The sequence below is a fragment of the Drosophila novamexicana genome, unplaced genomic scaffold, assembly GCF_003285875.2.
Source record: "Drosophila novamexicana strain 15010-1031.04,08,12 unplaced genomic scaffold, DnovRS2.1 tig00000024-arrow-pilon, whole genome shotgun sequence".
NCBI lineage: Eukaryota > Metazoa > Arthropoda > Insecta > Diptera > Drosophilidae > Drosophila > Drosophila novamexicana.
In genome coordinates, this window is record NW_020824768.1 from 137,495 (window position 1) to 161,242 (window position 23,748).

The window sequence follows — 23,748 nt, forward strand, 5'->3', positions numbered from 1 at the left end:
TCGAAAGAGTCAAACAGCAAGAGAGAGACAGACAGAGAGAGAGAGAGGGAGAGGGAGAGGGAGACACGAGAGTAAGCAAAATGAATGCCAATGAGATACTGAGAAGCCTACAAAATGTTCTCTTCAACAACTTTTCAACTTTTTGACCTTTCAACTTTTCAACTTTTAAGACTAAAAAGCTTACGAACTAAAACATTTGATTACGTCTTCAAAATTGTTTTAAAGCTAGCACTTTTACACATAAAAGGCACTTATAATTAGTTTAGTTTAGTTTAGCGCAACTTTCTCTGTGATGGGGGGAGGGGGAGTGGAAAGGGGGGGGGGGTTTAGCTGCACAGGCCTCGGGCAGCAGGCAAAACGTTGCTCAATTTGCACAAAAATTTGCGTCTGGTTTCTAAAATTTGCATTAACAATTTCAATTAAGTGCAAACCAAACCAAGAAAACTTTTTTTTTTTTTTTTTTGGAAAACTTCATCTAAATAATACGAAAAGCTTTAAAACAATTTTGAGCAAATGCATGAATTTTGGCAAAAGCTAAGCAGCAAATTGTTTAGCTCTGATAAAAGCAAAAGTTAGCTCCGATAAAGTTCTGATTATAATGGCATATAGATAATACTTCCAAATATTATATATACCATCATGTACTCAGATATAAGTTCCAGAGATTTAAGATTTACTTTAAGTTCTTTTTAGAGTAATTAACAAAAAAATGATGTTGAAAAGAAGCATATATAAAAATATATTGGAAAATACTTTCTAGTCTTAACGAACTTTTCTTTTTTACTTTTAGCTCAGTTTCTACTTAATCCCCCAAATTCTAGCACTAACATTTCCCATGCTAAAACTTGAATATATGATACATCCGTGAGATAATGACGTTATTTACACGATAAGGTACACAAAAGCTTAAGTTTTAAGCCTGCCAAATTTAAAGCTAAATAGTTTTATTTTTTTTTTGTATTTTAGCATCTCATTAGCATTCGATACTTTTGTTCCTTTTTTATGGCATGGTAATATTATATACATATACGATAGTAGATTACCGTTATTTGACCGTCTACCCAATGCATATTATGATTATGTTATAAATCAAGCAATTAAATACCCATACAGCCCTATAAATGGTATATAAAATGACTCTTACATACAAAATTGTTGAATGTTATGTGAAGGTTATGTTTCCAATTAGAATCAATGGTGCGTTCTGATTAGAAAACAAATGCAAATGCAATAAAAATAAAAAAACATGCTGGGGAAGTTCAAAGCAAGGCAGAAAAACAAAAAATCAATGTTTATAAATAATAATTAAAACAGCAACATATGTTTAATTTGAAAACTGTTTTTCTGTCTAGTTTTTATGCGTAGTCTCTGTTATTTACGAGCTGTTAGTGCAATGTTATTAACAGTATGCGGCTGCTGCATGGGCAATGGCTGGTAAGAGAGCGAGCAACAGATAGATGTAGGGGGTGAGTTGTGAGACACAGACAAAGGTAGAGAGAGAGAGAGAGAGAGAGAGAGCGATGCGTATGTGTGTGCGTGTGTGTTTGTGTTGCGGTGAGTATCGGAATTCTAGCCAAATGGTAAATTTTATTTGCATTACGCTTGGTATTTTGTTGTTGTTGTTTTCTTGATTTGTTTTCAAGTAGTTTGGTTTGGTTTACGTTTCTGGCGCCAAGACAAAACACAATAATGAACGATATATTTGAATTGTTTTTCATCTGCTGTTGTTTTTTTTTTTAATGCGTGCGTGCTGAGAACGTTTACCTGCTGCTGCTGCTGCTGTTGTTGTTGTTGCTGCTGCTGCTGCTGCTGCTGCGCACGCGCCGCTGCATTGTGCAGCACAATGACAGACTCAGTCTTTTCGCGACGCGGACGCAGAAAATCTAAATTTGCCCAACTGGACTTGGTCGGCGCTGCGACGCCAGCTGCTGCTACGCCGCCTGCTGCTGCTGTTTTTGTAGTTGTCTTGCTGGCAGTGGACGTCGCTTTGGTCTTATTAGCAGTAGTAGTAGTAGTAGTAGCAGCAGCAGCAGCAGCTGCTGCGGCTGCGCTGCTCTCCTTGCTGCCGCTGCTACTGTTGTAAATGCTGTTCCTTTGGTACATGGCACTGGCGCGCTGCGCCTGCACTAGCTGCGGCGACTGCAGCTGAGCATTGTTGCCGCTGCTGCTGCTGGCAGAAGTGCCGCCGCCGCCGCTGAGCACTGCCGAGTGTCGCTTCGTTAACGGGAAAAAGTCGGAATTTTCGCGTCGAAAGCCGCGCACAAAGCTCGGCAACTTGGAGTCGGATTCCTGGCGCTTGTGCTGCGGCTGCGACGGCTGCGTCGGCTGCTGCGTTGAGTTGCTGCTGCTGCTGCGCTCTTTGGCAATGCTGACGCCAGTCGACGAACTGGCGCCTTTAAGCGGCTGAAAGCCTTTGGGCACGGGTCGTGCTATGGGCTCGGCGACGCTGGCGCGCTGCAGCTTCGCCTCCACCTTCAGCGTGCTCAGAAACGAGCTGCGACTGAGGCTGGCTGTGCTGCTACTGCCGCTGCCGCTGCTGCTGCTAGCGCCGCCGCTGCCGTTCACTTTCTTGGAAACGAATTTATCTAAGTCCCAATCGCGCAAAAGCTTCGCGTCTTCAGCTCGCTTTGGCGCATGCGATGTGGATGCCGATTTTTGTAAGCGATTTATGTTTTGTTCTAATTTCTGTTTACAGTTGTTGTAGAGATAGTTGTTGTTGTTGTTGTTGTTGTTGTAGTAGTTGTTGTTGTTGTGAGTAGTAGCGCAAGAGAAGAATTGTTGTTAGGCTTTTTGTTTGCTTGCATTTTACAGTTCTACAGGCTAAATTGTTGTTGTTTTTTTTTTTATACTTTATTTTGGCTATCTGCACCCAGGGTATGAAAAAAAAACCGCATGGAAAGTTTTTCATGAATTCTCTCATTGCATTGCATTCCAAATACACACATATGCACATACATGTATGTATGTATGCATGTGCGTCATATACTGATATGAGTTGGGCTATTTGTATTGGTGTTTGCTTGGTGGAGAGGGCGGAGTGAGGGGACGGGGTTGGGACGGTGGATAATGCACATTGTGGTGCAAAAGGTGTTTAAATATGTATATAAATAAAAGATCATAACATATCATATCAAGTGCGGTATGACATGAAACCAATCGGATGCACTTTCTTGCCTTGAATATATCTCTATATAAAATAAATATATATATAGTTATATATTACAATACATTTGTATGTATGCATGAAAGTAAGTATTTAGAGCTGGAAAACTATCTTGAAGCAGAAAAAGCGATTATAAGGAATTTAAGTCGATCGATATCGTAATGTAAATATTATCGATATATTTCACAATTATAATCGATAAATCGCAGATATACATACTTATCGATAAAAAACGAAGTACTATATTTCGTATATGGCAATATATTTATCGATAAATCAGTAATGCGATATATTATCGAAAATGCAGATATAGAACGATAAATTATCGATAAATGACCATTAATGCGATATATTATCGAAAATCTATCGACAATCTTGTATCGCTTCATGTGAATTTTCGATAGTCGATTTCGAATTAATAATAATTTATCGAAAAAAAACACAAAGCGATAAAAGTTCGTTTTAGATAAGATATCGATAACTTTTGTATCTTTTTTCATATAAAACTTTCAATATAATGTATATTTATTCTAATATGAGCTCTTTCTCTCATTTATAAAGCGCATATGTTGAATTTCTTATCGCGATTAGTTGTCCAGCTCTTTAAAATATGGATTGTGCCCGTGGAAACATTCTATGCACCAGTGCAGTTCACTTTATACACAATACTCAAAAGGAACATTCGAAATTCATATGAAAAAATTAAAGAAAAAATGAAAAAGAAATATATAAAATGCCACAGACAGGGGCTAAAATGATATATATAGTTGTGGAATACTCATAAAAACTTTGTACAAAAGAAATTCACGAAAAAAGTTTCATACCATGTGTGTTTTTTTTTTTTTAAGTAATATACTAATCAAAATAAATAAATATGTATTTAGTATTGTAATAAGTTTGTAGTTTTAAACTAAACTCAAAGGGACTCGTTTGTTCAAATCGGTTGGTTAAATGAGTTAAATTATAAATAGTTGCTGCAAAAAGTTGTCTAAATAGAACCACAACCATCCAAACTTTTGCTGTTGTTGTTTTTTAATTGAATATTATTAATATATATATATATATATAGGGTTTTATATAGTATTTGATTTCGTTCATAGACCTTGAACCCTATGAAAAAGCTAATTACAATTTGTACAGCTGCCTAAGAACCTGGAACTCTAAATTCTTCGCAACGTATCTCAGTAGAAACGGAAAATTGAACTAAAAACTAAACTAAAAGAAAACATACTAAAAGAAACTAGACAAGTTCTAGATAATTAGATTAAAGACTCGGATGATATATATATATAATATGTTGGATGGCAGCTACTTACGCGCTTCATGATCAGCGTACGATCTCCGGCCTGATCGTCGTCGTCCGGTGTCGGTGGCAAGGGTCGATTCGGGGGTCCGCCGCTGCCGTGGGTCAGCGGTGTGGTCGTTGTTGTTGTTGTGTCCTCGGAGACGGGTCCCAGGCCGGGCCTATATGAAAATTCGGGTCTGAACATAACCAAAACAAAAGAAGGAAACCCAAAAACAAAAAAAGAAAACACAAAACGCAAAAAAACGGGGCGGCAAATAATTGAACAGAATGTGAGGATGTGGAAAGTGAGGAAATGCGTATTTCGGGTTGGTTTTTTAATAACAAATAATTGGTGAGAGATAAAGTTAAGAATGTTGTGAATGGGTTGAAATTGCAAACAAGTTCTACAAAAGTATTGCTCAGCTCCCCGAATGGTTCCATTTTCATTTGGGGTACACATTTTATAATAGCCGAAATAAATCAATTCGTTGTGGTATTCGCTCGCTGGAATATCTCGAAAACAAGTCTATAGAACATTTACTGGTATCTCTCAAATACTTTTAAGTGTTGGATTCTTTCAATTAAAAATACTTGGAAACAGTGTTGGAAAACCTTAAGTTTTTCTTGCATAATTGTTCTTGTTTTTTATGGCAATCTTTTCATTATTTTTCTCATTTAAATGTTAAAATTCAACTCATTTGAAAAGCTATTTGAAAAAAACTATTTGGCAACAGTGTTGGAAAACTCGAAATTTTACTAAGCCACATTTTAGGTGTTTTCTAATGACACTCTTCCCATTTTTCTTTTACCCATTTTAAAGCTGAAAGTAAACTTAGTTGGAAAACTATTCTAAATACTTGAGAACAGTGTTGGAAACCACTAAAGTTGTTCATGTGTTGTAGAATTTAGCAAGTTTGTCAGAGTTGCCATAGAATCTAAAAATGGAATGTGCATTTATAGATGCTCACTTTGTAGCGGTCTTTAGAGTAATTTCTAGATGACTTGTAACTTATAAGATCTTTGAATTAACGAGTATATCGAATGGAATTTTCGAACCTATTAAGAAAGCTATGTTTAGTACTGCTAAAGATACTAAAAAAGCAACTATTCGACTTTTGTGCCTATTCTCAGAAGTTCTGTTAAGTATTTAAGGCTTAAATAGCTCAACGATGGGTCCATAAATAACTCCAGAAACACATTTGTGTTCTATTTAGAACCAAGTTGGAACAAATCCCAAAATAAAAATGTATCTATGAAGTATGTAACATGTGCTGTGCGCGATTTGCAATAAATATTTATGTGGAACATTTTGTTGCATTGCAAACTTTTGCCACGCCTTACGTTTTGTGCTTTGAAAGGGAGGCAGGGGCAGGGGCAGGGGCGTGTACTTACAGCGGCTTGGGCGGATCGCTGGCCAGAAGCGTGCCATCGTTGCGTGCCCGATCGTTGGGCTCATCCGGTTCGCTATCCGAGTCGCTGCTATCGAGCGGATCCAGCGGATTGACGGGCTGTCCCAAATGATTGTTCGCCTGCTGTGGCAATGCAGCCGCCGGCTTCGAAGCGGACGAGGATGAGGCCGAGACACAGATGGCCCCGTTGCCGGCGGATGCGCCCGATTGTCGATTGCTGCGCGGCGGCGCCTCCGGCTGTGCCTGTTGCTGCTGCTGCAATTGTCCAACGCCTGCTGCTGTCTGTGGCTGCGGCTGTTGGGAGGAGACCACGCCCAATTCATTTAATTGTGCTGCTAACACATCCAAATGATCCTACAGGTATTTGGTTTTTTTTTTCGTATTTTACAAAAGATTTCGGGTCAAGTTTTCGAATGCACACGGAGGATTTTTGTGTGTTGTGTTGTGTAGTGTGTGTGTGTGTGTTGGGTGTGTGTTGTGTGTGTTGCACGTGGTACCACAGTATGTTGTTGTTGTTGTTGTAGTTGTAGTTGTTGTTTCGGGGGGCAAATGCGTTTGTTTTTTTGGGGTGGAACGAAAAGTAAGAGAGCATTAGACTGGTTTACACCTTTCACTTCTTATATAGATAAACAAACAAACAGGGCCAAACATTAGAGAAAGCTCGGTTAGTTTTTTTATCTATGAAACTTGCCGGGGTTAGTCTTAAATATATATATATATAGATATATATCTATATATATTTAATTTTTTTTTGGCATTACAAACGCATCAATCAAAAGCAACTCTTCTATTTATAGAACTCGTTTTCTTTTTTGGTATTAGTTGCATTTGGAAATGGAAAGTGTTTTTTTCTTTCGGGTATTGTTTTACTGTGGATTAGTGGGCACGTGCAGGGGCGTAGGAAATGGGAGGGGGGGGGGGAATATGATAGTATTTTAGTGTTACGTAAGCGCTTTATAGTATTTGTGGCTTGTGTACCTCCAAAAAGTTGTAAATTTTGTTTCAGAATTTTGACAGGTCTTCCAAAAAAAAGAGGGGGTAGGGGGGTAGTTTACATATAGACATACATATATATGGTATATGGTAAAACAAGCATAAAATGCACAAGTCAAAGATAAACAAAGAGTGAAAGAGAGAGTGGGAGAGAGAGAAGGAGGAGCGAGCGAGCAGGCTACAACTGAAAAATACTGAAAATGATAAAACATACCTCAGGTCTCCTTGGTGGTAACTGTTTTATGATTGTCGTGTGTATTTAGTATTTATAGTATTTTTACGGTATTTTTTTTTGTTTTTGTGTGTTATTTTAATCAAAATTATACGTTATATTATATTTGACGCAACGGGTTGATGTACGCATAATACAGAGAGACACACACACACATGAGCGAAATCATAAGGTCGATATTATATATAGTTTATATAGATTATATATGTTATGGTAGGCGCACAAAACATGAAAATAAAAGAAGTTGAAAAATCATATCATAATTACAAATACAATACAATACGTTCGGGTTTTACAGGGGTAAATTATAAATGAGCTGAGCTGACTGAGCGGGGGGTTGAGGGGTGTTGGCATTTAGTTACTAACTAGCAGTAGCGCAAAGGGGGCGGGGGATTACAGGGGGCGGGGCCGGGTTACTATTAAATGGAGTAGCTATAACCTAACTATTGGAAAGGGGTTAAATATTAACTTCAACACGAAAATTGGATAACAATTGCGATTTGTACTGAAGATTTGTTGGGCCCAGATATTATTTAATCTAAACTTTCTGTTAAATATAGTGAACAAAATCTTGGCCCGGGTAAAGACGCTAATCTTCATACATTTCATGCTACTCCTGATCTTTCCATTTAATACTTGACCCGGGTAATGCCGGTTAACTTTAGCTAATCTTTCATTTTATTTCATGCTCCACCTGGCCTTTTCATTGAATATAATGAAAAAAATACTTGACCCGGGTAAAGACGGCGAATTCTTCTTATACCTTATAGACTTCTTGGTACTACTGACCCTTTGATACTTGGACCGGGCAATGCCGGTTAATAGTTGATAATCCCTATTAATTTCATGTCACTCCTGATCTTTCCATTGAATATTAGACCCATGTTAAGCCTGCAAAATATGTGCTGATCTTTTCATTTCATTCTACTCCTATCCATTTCGATTAACCGGGCAAAGCCGGTTAACATTTGCTAATCTTTATACACTGCATGCTACTCCCGACCTTTCCACTTCCGTTTGCCTAAGCAGATCTTAGCTTTAGCTTTTAATATCGCGGGCGGCCCTTTACTATTTCCTATCGGTAAAAGTCGTTGCCCTGGGAAATGCTGTGGATTTTCCCCACCCGTCTTATCTGTTGCTGGGTCGTAATCTCGGTCTATTGTGAATACGCACCGATGGCTTGAAATTGTTCTGCGAGCTGCGCTGCTGCTGTTGCTGTTGTGGCGGCGTTTGAGCCACGGGCTCGCCGCACTTGGGTGTCGGTGGCAATGGCCGATTGGCGTGCGGTGGATCTGGCACCACAATCAGACGCTGCGGCAATTGTGGCCGTGCCGGCGGACCCGGCTCCTCGATCTGCTGGCGCTGCAAAACGATGTTAAACACATTAGCCGAAAATAACTCCAATTGGAATCTGAGTGTGGATGGCACTAACCGATGGTGGTTTCTGTTGGCGATTGGCCTGCGGCTGTTGGGCCTGCGCCTGTTGCTGCTGCTGCTGTTGGGCCACCTGCGCCTGTTGGGCTGCATGGGCCGCGGCGGCGGCTGCGGCCGCTGCCTGCTGTTGCTGCTGATGCAGCTGGGCCTGGGCGGCGGCATGCGCGGCGGCGGCCTGTGCCTGCGCCTGGGCGAGCAGCTGATGGTGCTGCTGTTGCTGTTCGACGGCCAGGCGTCCCTCCTGGATTTGCTGGAAGTTGCGACGCAATGTATCGCCGCCGGGCGCCTGTATGATGGAGCTGGGCTCGCCGGCCAGCTGGGGCTCGTCGTCATCGTTGTCGGAGCCGGAATAGCGATAATCTTCGCGCTCCTTCTCCTGCTTGCGTTTCTTGCAGCGATCGATGTGATCCTTGAGCTGTATGCGCACCTGCCGATCCGTCGGCTGATCCTTAATGAATGCATGCTTCAGCAGATTCTCGGTGTAAGGCCGCTGGTGATAGTCCTTCACTGTTAGATTAAATGCATATGTTTAAATATTTACTTTCCATTATTTGTTATCATTTACCTAGCACCGTGTCAATGAAGCCGTGAAACTTCTTGGACCATTTCTTGGATTTGAGACGCGGCGGCGAATTGCGTGGTATTAAGAAAAGTGCACGCATCGGATGCAAATCGCAGAGCGGCGGCTGTGACTCAGCCATTTCCAGTGCCGTAATGCCCAGAGACCACAAATCCGAGCGATTGTCGTACGTGGCTTCGGGATTCTCATCACAGGCAATGACCTCTGGCGCCATCCAGTAGGGTGTACCTATAAGACACAAGTGGAACCAGTTAAGCGAAATGGCCATGAGTCACAATAACGTTTTGCCTTACCAATGAACGTGTTGCGTCTGCCTATCGTGCGATCCAGCTGCGCGGAGACACCAAAATCGACGAGCTTAACCTCGGCATTGTCGGTGAGCAGCACATTCTGGCCCTTGATGTCGCGATGGATGACTTTGTTCGAATGCAAATAGCTGAGGCCGCGCAAGATTTCACGGCAAATGTACGCGATCCATTCCTCCTTGAGGCTCTGACCCTTGGTCGACTTGACCAGATCGGTAACGGACCCAGCACCACAATATTCCATAACCAGCCAGAGTTGATCGTCCTTGCCGGGCGGCGATTTCTTAATGAATGCACCATAATAGGTGGCAATGTTGCGATGATTTGAGTATTTCTTAAGCACATTGATCTCCAGCTTTATTTCCTCCTCCTCGTCCTCGGTGACGTCCATCACCTTTATGGCAGCCAACTGACCAGTTTTTGTATGACGGCCCTGTGTCAACAGATAGATATTATATATTATATAAATAACACATTAGTTGCGAATTGTGAAATCATTTTTATATTCATTTTTATCAGTTTACAAGCCGAACTGGGGAAAATGCGACCTTGGCGCGTTCTCGCATAGACACTTGAACTCGACGCGCTGCAAACTTGACAACAACGCGAATTCGCGGCGACCATGGGCGAAGGCGTTGACGACAACGTCAATAAACTGCGTCACAAAATAATAATAAAATAACGTGCTGCGTGTAAATAACATTTAAATGCACTTTAAACAACACAACAGGAAGAGTTCTCCATATGCCTGACATTGGATACTTGTAAAGTATTTAATAATAATTCTGATATGCATTACTTTCTGCTCGTTGCAAGAGCTGAAGATTGATATCATATAAAATTCCAAGAAGCAGCGTCTAAAACTCAATGTATCTTAATTAAGGCAGCACCCAAATATCCCTGAATATTTATTAAAACAGTTTATAAGTTTCTAAGAAGCACAGACAAAAGATATCTTGAAAAACAAACAAGAAACTCATTTTACACCGATTGTTCCTATGCGAGCTATATGATATAGTGGTCCGATGTAGATAAGATTTTGCATTAATGTAGGGAGCATAGTGAAACTTATAAATGTCGGGTTTGGTTAAGATATCTGGAAAAACAAAAAAGTCTTTCATACAAGAACCTACTTTTCGACCGCTCGTTTCTATGGCAGCTATATGATATAGTGGTCCGATATTGATAGGATTTGGCATATATGTGAGTAGTATAGTAAAACTAATAAATGTCGAGTTTGGTCAAGATATCTGCAAAAACAAAAAAGTTTTTCATACAAGAACCTACTTTTCGACCGATTATTACTTAAACTTAAACATGACTTATTGATCCTAATGTGTAAATTTCCAAAGATTCTGCTAATCGAGACAAGTTTTTATAACAATTGACAGGCTCGTTAGGCTTTGGTTGAAATTGAAAAATAACGTGAGTTGAAAACTGTTTATGCTCGCAGGCAAGACGAGTCGCATCGCATCGCATCAGTCAGTCAATCAAGGCGTAAAAATGTATTTCAATTAGCTGTCGCTTTAATCAGAGTCATAAATTGATTTGCCGTTTAAGATTGAGTTGTCCTCCGACCGGTTTAAGTCCGCTTCGCTCTTGGCCAGAAGGAGCAGGAGTCTTTTTTTTTTTGCTGTTAAGAGGTTTAAAAGTCATTTTGCATTTAATACAGTTTTAATTGAAGAGCAGAGAGCTGCAGCCGAGATGCCCCATAATAAATCAAGCGACTAACGAGAGAGTTGATAACAATTTAACAGGCAAGAGAAGAAGAAGCAGGCGAGTTAGTTATGATGAGGATGAAAGGGAGTAGAAGATGAAGAGGCAGCTGAAGCTGTTGATAGTTGGTTTTTATTGATTAGCCAGCGGGGCGTTGCGTTAGCGTTCCATCAAAATGCCATTAAGCAACAAATTTTGCTCAGTTTTTCATCGCAGATTTTTCCCATATAAATATATGCTAACGGTCTGCCGGATCGCAGTGGAAAATCGTTGCAAATTAATGACATGCACTAATGGAGTTGGAAAACTGTCCAAGAGAAAATCGATTCGGTTATGGTGCTGTGCCGTGCCGTGCCGCAGCTAAGAGGCAGGTGCAACCAGTTTATGGCACATCGCGTATCCAGTTGCCGCCAATTGGCAAAAACTGGCCGCCAGCGAGAATTCAGTTGAATTTCAAGTACAGCGTTTGTCGCAATCGAAATGCCAGAATACGAAGAAAACAAATGATTTGTGAGTCAGTCGCAAATAGAGCTAAACAACAATCGAAACAAATAAATAAACAAAACAAATCGACGTCGAAAGCCTTTGCCTCGCACAGAAACTGCTGAATACGTCAAATAATTGAATATATGATGAAAACCAAAACCGAAATCAAAACCAAAACGAGTGTAAAATTGTTTTCAAAGGTAAAGTCAACAATGGATTCAAGACGTGCATCGCAGCTGTCCCATACGCCATTTGCCTACCTATGCAGAAGTTGTTTTTTTTTGTTTTCACTCTTCTCTCTCTTTTCTCATTTGACGTTTCAGTATTCAGTTTCAGTACAAGTATCTGCCAGATACACAATGCTCAATGCCCAGGGTGTCGAAAAAAGAAGAAGACGAAGAAGATATATACGAAAATCAACAAACACAATAAGCTTGATGAAAAATGCAATGGAGAGAAAAAAAAAAAACACGCACATTGCACATTTTCGTGTAAGCAGATACAGATACAGATACATTTGCAGGCGCAGCTACAGATACAGATACATTTGCAGGCGCAGCTACAGATACAGATACAAATACAGTTACGATCTATATATATATATATATTTATATATATATATATATATATATAAAACTGCATAATCAGACAATTACGTGTTGTCATAACGTGATTTTGTATGGCATTTGGCGGCTTCTACGAGCACTTCTTCTTCTGCCTCTCTCCATGAACAACTTCCTCCATGTAATTAAGTCTCTGAAATACTTTGTTGCCCCTCCCCTTCCCCCACCAGCACACGTCTTGTTCTGCAGCCTCGGGAATTTATGCAATAAGTCAACAAAGAAGTAATTGTTGCCGTACACAAAAAGAAAACAAAGCAAAACAGAACAAAACAAAACAATATAATATAAATATTTATGCATTGCTTTAAATACTTTTAAATAAATATAAACATATTTAAATGGTTTTTTTTTGTAAATAAAATTCAAGCTGTTTACATATGACAAAATATTAACTTCCAACATATTTACCTTAAATAAAGCAAATAAGGCTTAAAACAAAAATATTTAAAAAAAAATATTGATGAATTGTTTTAAACATCGGCTTAAAACTTATTTCCAAAGATGTTTTGTGCGAATTACATTTTATATGGGCTGAAAAGGTTATATTTATAACACTAAGTTTTTCTGCGGGAAACGCCGGGTATTATCTGCTTGAATTAAAATATGATTTGTATTCAAATCGAAATTATATTTTTTATATGCAACCTTTTTTTTTGTATAAACTCTTCCTGACAGTTATTCAGCACACCCCATTGGCAGCTAAATTACAGGGTATTTAGCAAACGCCGCTGACATTTACAAGCATTTGTTTTGCGTGTTCTGATAACGCGACCCTTGCACAAAAATATGAGAAAGACAGCAAAAATAAAAAGCAACAAGAAACTTGAAAATGCTCAGAACGACATTCCCCTCTGCACAAGTACACCCCCTCACAACCCTACCCCCCTCTCTCCCCTGTAATTCTTGGAATTACCCGACTTACGTCACATAGTAAAATGACTAAAATGATTAACTCGAACATATTCGAGTTGAAGTTAACTTTGAGAGAGAGAGCGAGCGGGGGGGGGGGGGGGGGGGGGGGGGGGGGGGGGGACAGCTGGCTAAAAGCAAGAAGAAGAAGCAGCAGGAAAAAGTGAGGAAATGTGTGTTTCCGATAAGCAAAGTGAATTTTGTGTGAATTGAGTAAATAGAATATGGAAATGGAATTCAATTGGAAAGGGGGAAAAGGAGGCGGGTCAAAGGGTGAAATATAATAAAAATATCAAGAAAATAAAGTTAGGTAGATGGATAGATAAGTAGATAGATGATAGAGAGACGAATAGATAGATAGATGGAGAGATAGATAGATGAATGTATAGATAGATAGATAGATAAATAGATAGATAGGTAGATAGATAGGTAGATAGATAGATAGATAGACAGATAGATAGATAGATAGGTAGACAGAAAGCTAGATAGATGGATGGATGGATGGATGGATAGATAGATAGATAGATAGATAAACAGACTGAAAGATCGATGGATGGATGGACAGATAGATATACATATAGATAGATGGATGTATAGATAGATGGATAGAAACATGGATAGATAGTTAGTTAGATAGATAGGACTGCGACAAGCGATATATAGATAGTTATTTAGGGCTGCGATAAGCGATAGATAAGGTGTTAGAGAAAGAGGCACAAGTAAAAAAACGATACCCAGGGGAAACACTTTTGATAAAGACGAGAAAGTTTTATGGTTGGCATATAAATATTTGTCATCAAAAGATTTTATGGAGTATCATTTAAATAATTGCCCGTTTACAATATGAATGATAAAACTGATAAAGCAATGAATAACACATTTTGAAGCTGTCAACATTTAAAGTCAATATTTAAATATGAATATGAAATGGGAAAACTTTTGGTAACATTCTAAAGACAAAGACGACGCCGCATTCACATGCAGATCTTATATGATCCATCTATATATAGATATATATATAATATGCGGAGATGATTTTCATGTGTATCTGAATGTATGTTGGGTTAACAATGCGTGTTGGGTAACTGAGAAGGCAGCTGCCGGCATTAGATCAAAGCAGCAACCACAGTGGAATACTCCACTTCACTTCACGCCACACACACACTCGCACACTCGCACACACGCACACCTCAGACTGAAAACTGAGCGCCAGCAACTGCAGCACTTTGCCCATTGAGCTTGCATATTAAATTTGCGGCGCTGGCAACAACAATGCACCTCTATATATATGTATATAGAAAACTTGGAACTGCAGCAGCAAACCGTTGGGAAAACCACAATTCAATTTACAGCACTTGCTGAGGTATAAGTGGTGGTAGCATCCCCCCCGCCCCTCTAACACAACCTGAAACCACGCGCCACGCCCCGTGCGATGCGTCAAGTGGTTGCCTCTGCTCGATTGGTTGCTGCCGCTGCAATTGCTTGGCCCACTGGCCCAGAGACGACTTTGCTGGCAATCTGTGGCAGCTGCTGCGTTAGCCAACATTGCGCAAGCTTTTAACGAAGCACCCCTCACACCTGAACCCACCTCTCTGCCCGCTCAACTCAACAATCGTGTGCAATCGTTGCTGTGGCTCCAAATTCCAAACAAATAAGAACTCAAGTCAAGTGGGGCATGCACGACTATCAAATTCCCTGCTGTTTTGGTTTGTAGACAAATATGCGAATATTTTATGAATATTTACGACTTTAGACATTCAAAGACTTGAACTTTGTCCACACGCTTGCCTTTGCGTCAACAGAATAAAATTGAACCTTGGTCAAAGTGTGTATATTATTAGTATAAGGTGGCTGGTCGCTGGCTCAAATCCAACAATAAAAAGTAGTACTTTTCATCTAATTGAATTCACCAAAGAAATCGTTAAAAATGCTTTAAGTTTTCATACAAACATTCATAAATTTCAACGTAAAATCCACTTACATGCACGGAAAATGGGTGAAAAGACAGAGAAAACACGTGGTCCAGGCAAATGACAGCCAAATTTCTGCTCAAGAACAAACTCTATTTCAAAGGAATTGCGACTAGCATAGTTACAATATAAATAGAGACCATATCGCTGCTGCGTAATGCTGGGTATTACGGGTAAAAACAAAGCGCGTTAAGCTGATTACACACAATTGAGAGAGGGGGGCAATGGAGGAGGGCAAAAGAGGGGCGGAGGGGAGGTGCATTGGCTGGGCTTACGTCGGCGCATCAATTACCAATTGTTGCTGCTGCTGTTAGTTAATTAACCCAGAAATCAAAGTAGTTTTTTTTTGTTTTATTTTCAAACTGCATTTAAATGGCCACAACAATTGAACTTTGCTGTACCTCAACCCCCCCCCCCCCTCCCCCTCAACCACAGCCCTGCAGCTGGCACATAAAACAGAAAATAAAAGCAAAAATAAACTGCATAAAATAAAAGTTGAAACTATGCATAAAATAAGTTGAAAAGCTATAAACGATGAATCAACGCAGTTTGCGAGGTATTTAAATAATTCTCACGCCCCTTCCTCTTCCCCACCCCACTCCCTCTTTCTCTCTCCTAAGTATCTCTCTCCTGAGTCTCCCCATCTCTTTTTCTCTCCTAAGTTTCTCTCTCCTCTCTCCTAAGTATTTCTCTCTCTCTCTCTATTTTCTAAGTCTTTCTCTCTCTCTTTTTCTCCTAAGTTTCTATCTCTCTCCTAAGTATTTCTCTCCCAAGTTTCTCTCTCCTGAGTCTTCCTCTCTCTCTATTTCTTCCTCAGTCTCTCTCTCTCTCTCTCTCTTTCTCTCCTATATTTTTCTCTCTGATGCCTCTCCCTCTCTCTCCTAAGTTTCTTACTCTCTCTCCCTCCCTCCACTCTCCCACTCCCTTCTTCGCGCTACCTTTTATTCAAAGCTTAAATTTCAATTTATAGCCTCAAGAGTCTGGATCTGAGTGCTGCCTTCTTATGGAGACAGGGTTCAAAGGGCGCACAAACAAAAAATGCTTATTGGCCAACTCGGCTGTCTGCCCGCCGCCTGTTTACCTGCCTGTCTGCCCCGACATGCACCTGGTTAACCCAGTTAGTGAGCTTTTTGTTTGATGTTCCACTTTTGGCACTCGGCAGTCAAATGGACTAAATGTGTTTACCAGACTTTAAAATTGCCTTCGAAAATGTGTTTCACCAAAAAAGAAGCCAACTTTTTTTGGGCCAGAAATTCAATGGAATAACAAATAATATTCAGACGAAATCCATCCAAAAGTGAACGAATGTAATCTTGTATTAGTATAAAAAAAAACCCAGCGAGATTTCGTATTGCATTTCGATGAAGCCTTTAGATTATGTAATCACAAAATGGGTGCAAAGTGTGTAAATGCCATAGTATAAATAAATAAATAAATGTTTATATTTTTAGATCACATTTTTATAACACAACTGCCCAAGTTTCTAGATGGGATAACTATAAATAATGCATTTTATTTAGTTGAAGTAATTCACACAGATTCAAAGGTTTATTTATTTTGATTTCACACAACTTATTGCAAAATAAATGGTTTTTCTCTTTTAAACGATTGATTCAGTTTGTTTATATAAGGCCCTTTAGTCATCGAAGTTCGTTTCGGTTTAATTCCACTTTAGCTATTGATCTGATCCACAAATTCATATTTATTATATTGCTCTAATATATCATAAAGCTTCTACAGGCACAATCTTTGACAACTCTCACTTTGGACTTAAAGCTATGCAAAAACACTTAATGAAAACGTGTTTCGGCGATTTTGCAAATTCCACCCGTTACTGTGGAAAATTGGCGGAAAACAGCTGTTTTTGACTTTCAAATCCGAGAGTTTTGTGGTTCTCTTGGTTAATCAGAGCGAAGTTTTAAGTTTCTTTCGATTAGCCTCAAATTTATTTTAACTGCATAAAAACAAAATCAATTTTCCAGGGACGAGCATTAAGCACAAAACTTTCCACGCGCAAGGCCGGGTAATACCCGCTAGTATATACATATATTCTGATTCAGATTTTTCTGATTGCCACAAACAATAGTCATTCGCTTGTTTGAGTTTTAAACTTTGAAAAGCAGAGGCCAAAATAAAAGTACACGGTTTTTCCTTTCCTTTGACGTTTCCAAGGGATTTTCTTATCAGTGCCCCACTTTTTGACTCATTGATGCTATTTTCAAATGATGATGGCAGCTTAATATACCTGAATACACACACACACATATAGCTATTTCTATATCTATATTTATGAATGTACACACATGTGTATCTGTGTAAATTTCGCATGGATTTTTATTGTAGCATATTCCCGATTGCGATAAGCGGGCGTGAATTGTGTCAAAAGATAATTTACAGTGTACTCAGCCTTTGTTTGTGTTTGTGCTTGATTTTGTATTTGTTATATTCGGTTATATGTATATTTAGCGCCTGGAGGTTTGTTCAAGTTCAACGATGACATCACATTGACTTCCGCTTGAAAGTCATCTCACCCTCATCCATACGGACGGATGATTGATTGTTTGATTAAGAAGTGCAGGAGCGAGAGTGAAAAGGGGGAAATTAAATGAATTAAATGCTGGAAGAAACCTTAAATCGAAATGCAATCAAGTGGTTAAAATGGGCAGAGGCTGCGGCGTTTTGAGTTTGTCAACTGCGGGTCAACGGGCTGCTGAAAGAATTCATGATGAACTTCTCTCAATCTGAATGTGAGACGCGATTGATGTACATCAAGCGCATTGTCGCCCAATTATGTGAATTATGTGAGTGTGTCTCTCTATGATACACAAATACATAATAAAGAATACATTATGCGGCATTGTAAGCCAATATGCATATAAAGGACCAGCAGTTAGATAAGTTCCACAAGTCCAAAACAACCCTAAACAAAGGCGACGCATTGTTCGATGCATGCAAAAAATGGACAACAATAAGATAAAAAAAAAACTAAAAGCAACTTTCACTCATAAATTAATTGTTGGAAACAAAACTAAATGCCGCAAAAAGTGAGCAGCGAGAAGCGAACAAAGCTAATCGCCTAATCAACGTCTGTTTTTATGCATTAATCTCTCGCCCAGCTGTTTGCATATTTAATCAGCAAATTGCTTAAGTATTTGGCTAAAATTTCGCCAAGCTGGCAACCTTGAGCCCAACAACAATCGATAACACAAACAGTTGAGTGTTGCCTATCGGCAGAGATTGTTTGTTATCGAGCGTCGATTGCGTCGTTTGTGGGCGTTGAAAACTTTTCAAAGTGCGCCGAAAGTGGGTCAAGCAAATGGGCCGCAAATTTACCGTTTGCCGAGATGAGTCACTGTCCACAGGAGGGACGCTAATGTTGAAAGTGACCATATAAAATACACAAACACACACAGCCACACTTTAAAGCTGTAAGGTCGTCTGTCAATGTTAAAGAAATCGCAAATTTGTACGCATTGCGTTCAAAGAAGAAGAATTTTGTTTATGATTTTTGGACTCAAATGGAAAACGAATATACAGCGACAATTTTTGGCATGTTAAGAGTTTTCTTTTTGAGTTGGGATATTTTGATACTTGGTTCAAGATCATTCACAATTTTCTAACGCCCATTAACATTCTTGACAAGCTTTTGGGACTTCTTCAATTCACTGTAAAATTATGCGTTTAATGCCCCCAAAGACTTTCGCCCACGCAGCGTACACAGAGCCCAGCATATAATTAACATTCGACAAACATAGCTGCGAACTTTGACCTAATTACGCGCAATATAAGCGACATTCACACACACGCGCGCGGACACACAGGGCCAGACGGTAATACATTCACACATACAAGCACAACTCGCACTTGCGACCATTGCACTTACACACACATACACACATAAGCGAGACAAGATAATAAAGCACGCCCAGCGAGAGCATTGCGTAGAAAAGGAAAGAAGCAACAACAACAACAACAAGAAGAACAACAACAACGCGCACAATGAGCGTGTGCAAAGCTTTTATTTACGACTTCATTTTGGGCTGCATTTTGAGCGACGCAAGCGCAGCCAGAGACCAACGCGGCGGTGGGGTGGGGAGCAAATGAAGACACACGCACACACACACTCACACACATAGCCAAACTGTAGGCGCAGCCAATAAAACGCCACTCAAACAAACATGCGAAACACATTAAAGGCAATAAACAAATCAAGCAGGAAACACAAGCACAAAAAGAAACTAAAAACAGAATGAGACGCAGCCTCGTAAAATGTTAAATTGAAATCAAGCAAAGTAAAGTTGCAATTAGGCAGTGCTCAAGTACTCGGCACACACACAAAAATCATTTACTTTTTTATGTGCTGTCGGGAAACAAAGCCAAATAATATAAGAGAGAGAGAGAGAGAAAAAAACAACAACTAAATGACACTAAAAACTGCTAAACAAAGCGCACAGCTAAAAACTAATTATTACGCAAATTATTTATTTGTTGTAGACAAGATTTAAAAACATTAACAAAGTGTCATTGACACATGAGCATAAAACACACATCGAGTCCAACACACAACACGACAGGGAGAACGAGAAAGAGAGTAACAGAGAGATGGGAGAGCGAGCGCAAACAAGATAAGAGCTCAGTCGGCGGCGACGCTTTAGTTGTAGTTGTCGCGCTGTCGTTGCGCTCTGCGTTCCTTTCTCTTTCACACATGGCAAATATTTACCGCAACTTTGACGCCTCACCGGCGCTGCTCTCTCCCCATTGGGCGTTTGCCGCTCTCCCACTTCGAGATCGTGTTCATTTCGCATTGTATTTTTAGAGGTTCACTAACTTTAGTGTTGTTAAACACAGAAATGCGCTGTTTTTTTTTTTTTTCTTTTTTGTACTTGCATTGTGCGTGTGTGTCTGTGTGTTCGTTAAGTTTGTTTTGTTGCTGTAAGCTTAATTAAATCTCTAGCCCTGACACTTTTTTCATTGACAAGGCAACCTGCGCCCGAAACTCCGACCACAGCCGAAAATAGCAAAAGCCGCAACAATAAATGCGATTTAGGTTTACGAGTGTGTGTGTGTGTGTGTGTGTGTGTGTGTGTGCTGTGTATTTACGCTTTCGCAAAAACAAAAACTAAACAGCTAAATTTTTGCTAGCGCAAGCAAAAGCGACGCTACGTTGGGAAAGTCAATGCGCCGCGGTAAGGGGGTGGGTGGAAGCGGCAGTTGGGAAGGCGACACAACGACCTTGAGAAACGGCGCGTTGATTTTTTTTTACTTTTATTTCGTTTTTACAATGTTATTGTTGAAATTCGCCAAGTTATGCAGTTTTGTTATTGTTATTGTTGTTGGTCGTGTGGGCTGCCTATTTAAGTCGACTTTTTTTGAATTTTTTTTTTGGCATAAATTAAGCAGCAAATTTATTACTTTCAAACGGGTCGTGTGAAATTTTAGCGGCATTCCAAGCAAATCGAAAGCTCAGCTGCTCGAAATTGTAAATTTTAAAACTAGAGAGTTTTTTTTTGCATTTTCCGAAACAAACCAAAAATTTGTAGAAAAAAAATAAATGTTTGGCTTATCTCCTTTTCCTAATATCCAATCACATTCTTCAACTATTGCATATGCATCCATATACATATATACACACACACACACACATGCACACCTACATACGTATGCACGTAATTCTGTTTTCAATTCCATCAAAGCAAAAAAAAACAAACTAATTTGTGACTCACGCGACGCTCTTTGATAAAAAAAAACATTAAAAAGCGCAGTAGAAATGAAATGAAATGAAAAAAAAAACCGAGAAGTTATCAAAAAGCCGGAAGTGCAAAGCGCAGAACATACGAGAAATTAGCTGATATTGCTAATAAAGAGAGACATCACTGTAAAGAGTAGGGGTGTGAGGGGGGGGGGGGGGGGGGGGGGGGGAGTACAACTGGCCGGCTGCATAAATCAAAGTCGCATTAAGCGAAGCGAAACGAATGAATTCGTAGAAATGTCAACAGTGACGTCACAATTTCAGAAGAAACACACACCAAAATGAATTCAATTAAAAGCTGTTTTAAGACCGAAATTCCCCACGCTCCGCCAGCGTTTAAGCAAGTTATGAATAAGCGTCAAAATGACGCGACTAATTTCTGATAAGCTACGACTAAAATGCGAATGCGTTTGCAGCAGCGCGAGGCAGAGAGAGGGAGAGAGACAGGGAGAGAGAGCGAGAGAACATTGAAAACCGGTTAACTGTCTGTCAATAAAACCAAAAATCCAGTAAATGCCTAAGAAATGACACACACGCACACACACATACACGCAGCGCAAAATGAACGAACCGTAACCAACAAGTGGACAAGCGAGAAAGAGACAGAAACACTTTGCCCGTTAATCTCATAGTGCGTTCTACCGCTGGCGACATGCACGAAAGGAGGGAATGGGAAAAAAGCATCTACGCGTATTACTCATGCTAATTTTACACAAGCACACACACACACACACACACGCACACATACTCGACTGGAGTCAGTGTTGGACAGTATAATGAACTACTTAATGCCGCGCAGCGCAGTAGTGGAAGCACGGAAACAAGTTGTCGCACAGTGGGCAACGTGTGACTTATACTGTGCACTTATATTGTAATCGCATTGTTACCACGTGCCACTTGCAGCTTCGCGTGGTAACACCACAAATGAGGTCGTCGGCGTTATGAAGCAGGCGGCGTGTAGGCGTGGGCCGACAATTTTTTGTTTCATATTTTTTTTTTTTGCGAATTGGCCGCATTTCTAAGCCGTTCAAAAGCTTCGAAGTGAGCAGAGAATGACGCATGTAAATTTAGACATTTTATTGACACTTTATTGTAGATTGTGAAATAAGCAATCGCAAAGATTAGCTGCGAGTACATTAATTCGTAAGTGAAATATGTGAGTCCACGAAGCAGGCAATTGACAGAGATAGCAATATATACATATGTATGTGCTAGAGTGAATCAGCATCAGAAGCTTTAAGATTAAGGTAGCGGGTCAGCGAACTTGGGCATATACAAATACATATAGATATAGATATGCATATAGATAAAAATATGCATATATGTACATATACACACACATATAAATACACATACACATATACATATAGATGTATATATACATAAACATATATATATATATACACATATACATACAAATATACATATACATATGCATATGCGTATACATAAACATCTACATATACATATACAATTGCATATACATATACATATACATATACATAAACATATACATATGCATATACACATACATAAACATATACATATGCATATACACATACATATGCACATACATATACATACACATGTACATATGCATATACATATACATATACATATACATATACATCAACATATACATATGCATATACATAAACATATACATATGCTTATACACATACATATACATACACATGTACATATACATATACATATACATATATGGCTTACAGACTTACAATTTAGCTGTTATATAATCCTAGTTGTTATTTTCGTTGCTTTGCAACACTGTACGCAAACAATTTCGATAAAGTTATCGCAACTATCAAATCGTTTCAGTTTTAAAGCTGTCATAGCCCCCCCCTCCCCCACCCCTCTCCTTTCAGCCCATCAAGGTGCATTGAGGAAATGGAGAGGAGGCGCAGAGAAAGAACTTGCCGTTGGCCTCGCAAGCGCAGCGCATGCCACAACACGCACACACACACACACACACACACACACACACACACACATGCAACCGCATAGAACAGAGCAACAGAGTGGAGCACAAGAAATGCTAACGGTAATCCCCAGAGTATCTATTTTTGTAGCTGCCGCGCTGCATTGTGTTGTATCTTGCAGATACAATTTTGAAAACTTGTAATTTAAATACAAAGTCGTGGCATTGTTTATCTCTTCTAATTTTTTTTTGTTGTTTGTAAGGCAAGCATTTGGTTTAAATCTTTGATGTGATTATTATTATGATGATGATTGTTATTCTTGTTCTTCTTCTTGTTGTTGTTGTTTGCCCTGCGGCAAAAATTCTAAGAGAAGGCGGCGAGAGGAAAATGTGTTAATGTGTGAGAAGAGTTGAAGTTTTGGTTTTGGCCCAGCGTCTAGCGGTTCGCAACTAATTAAGGCACAGCAGAGCGCAAATGACGCAGCTTGTTTTGGTGCAGATACAGATACAAAGGCAGAGATACAGATACACAGATACACCTCCTCTCTGTATATATGCAACTCATGCAGCTGCGACGCATTCAAGCATAAAGTCTAATGATTGCTAATTACAAGGCAACAACATGAAACAGTCGCCACAACTGAAAGATATATACATCTATATATATATGTATATATGTAAAAACTGAACAAAACTAAACGCGATTTGTAAATTGTGAGCTCATTGCGCCGTAACCAAATTGCTCTTCAATAGAAAGCTGCAACATTTTGACCACAAAACAAAAAATGTTAACTCAACATTCAAATGGCCAGACAAATTGTTTTCAATATCTCAGATCTGGCGAAAAAAAACTAACCACAAAGGCAACAAATATCTTTTATAGCTCGCAAATGCTGCAAGTAATGAAAAATAAGATCTGTTGCCTTTTGTTTGTACAGTGTATGGCAAAGTGCTA

At 39.5% G+C, this 23,748-nt stretch overlaps 1 protein-coding gene across 5 annotated transcripts in view; it reads right to left on the reverse strand.

Annotated features, from left to right (window-relative positions):
* The window catches only part of LOC115770997 (serine/threonine-protein kinase mig-15), a 36,810-nt gene that overhangs the window by 5,087 nt on the left and 7,975 nt on the right, over positions 1-23,748 (reverse strand). For 2 of the 5 annotated variants that reach the window (XM_030716496.1, XM_030716493.1), the window contains exons 3-10: positions 9,390-9,834; positions 9,082-9,324; positions 8,515-9,023; positions 8,256-8,444; positions 7,065-7,085; positions 5,841-6,211; positions 4,480-4,627; positions 1,765-2,685 (exon numbers count right to left, since the gene is read on the reverse strand). In XM_030716496.1, the coding sequence (XP_030572356.1) occupies positions 1,765-2,685; positions 4,480-4,627; positions 5,841-6,211; positions 7,065-7,085; positions 8,256-8,444; positions 8,515-9,023; positions 9,082-9,324; positions 9,390-9,834 (2,847 nt within the window). The remainder of the gene's footprint in view (positions 1-1,764; positions 2,686-4,479; positions 4,628-5,840; positions 6,212-7,064; positions 7,086-8,255; positions 8,445-8,514; positions 9,024-9,081; positions 9,325-9,389; positions 9,835-23,748) is intronic. The other 3 variants (XM_030716494.1, XM_030716495.1, XM_030716497.1) reach the window with 3 other exon arrangements.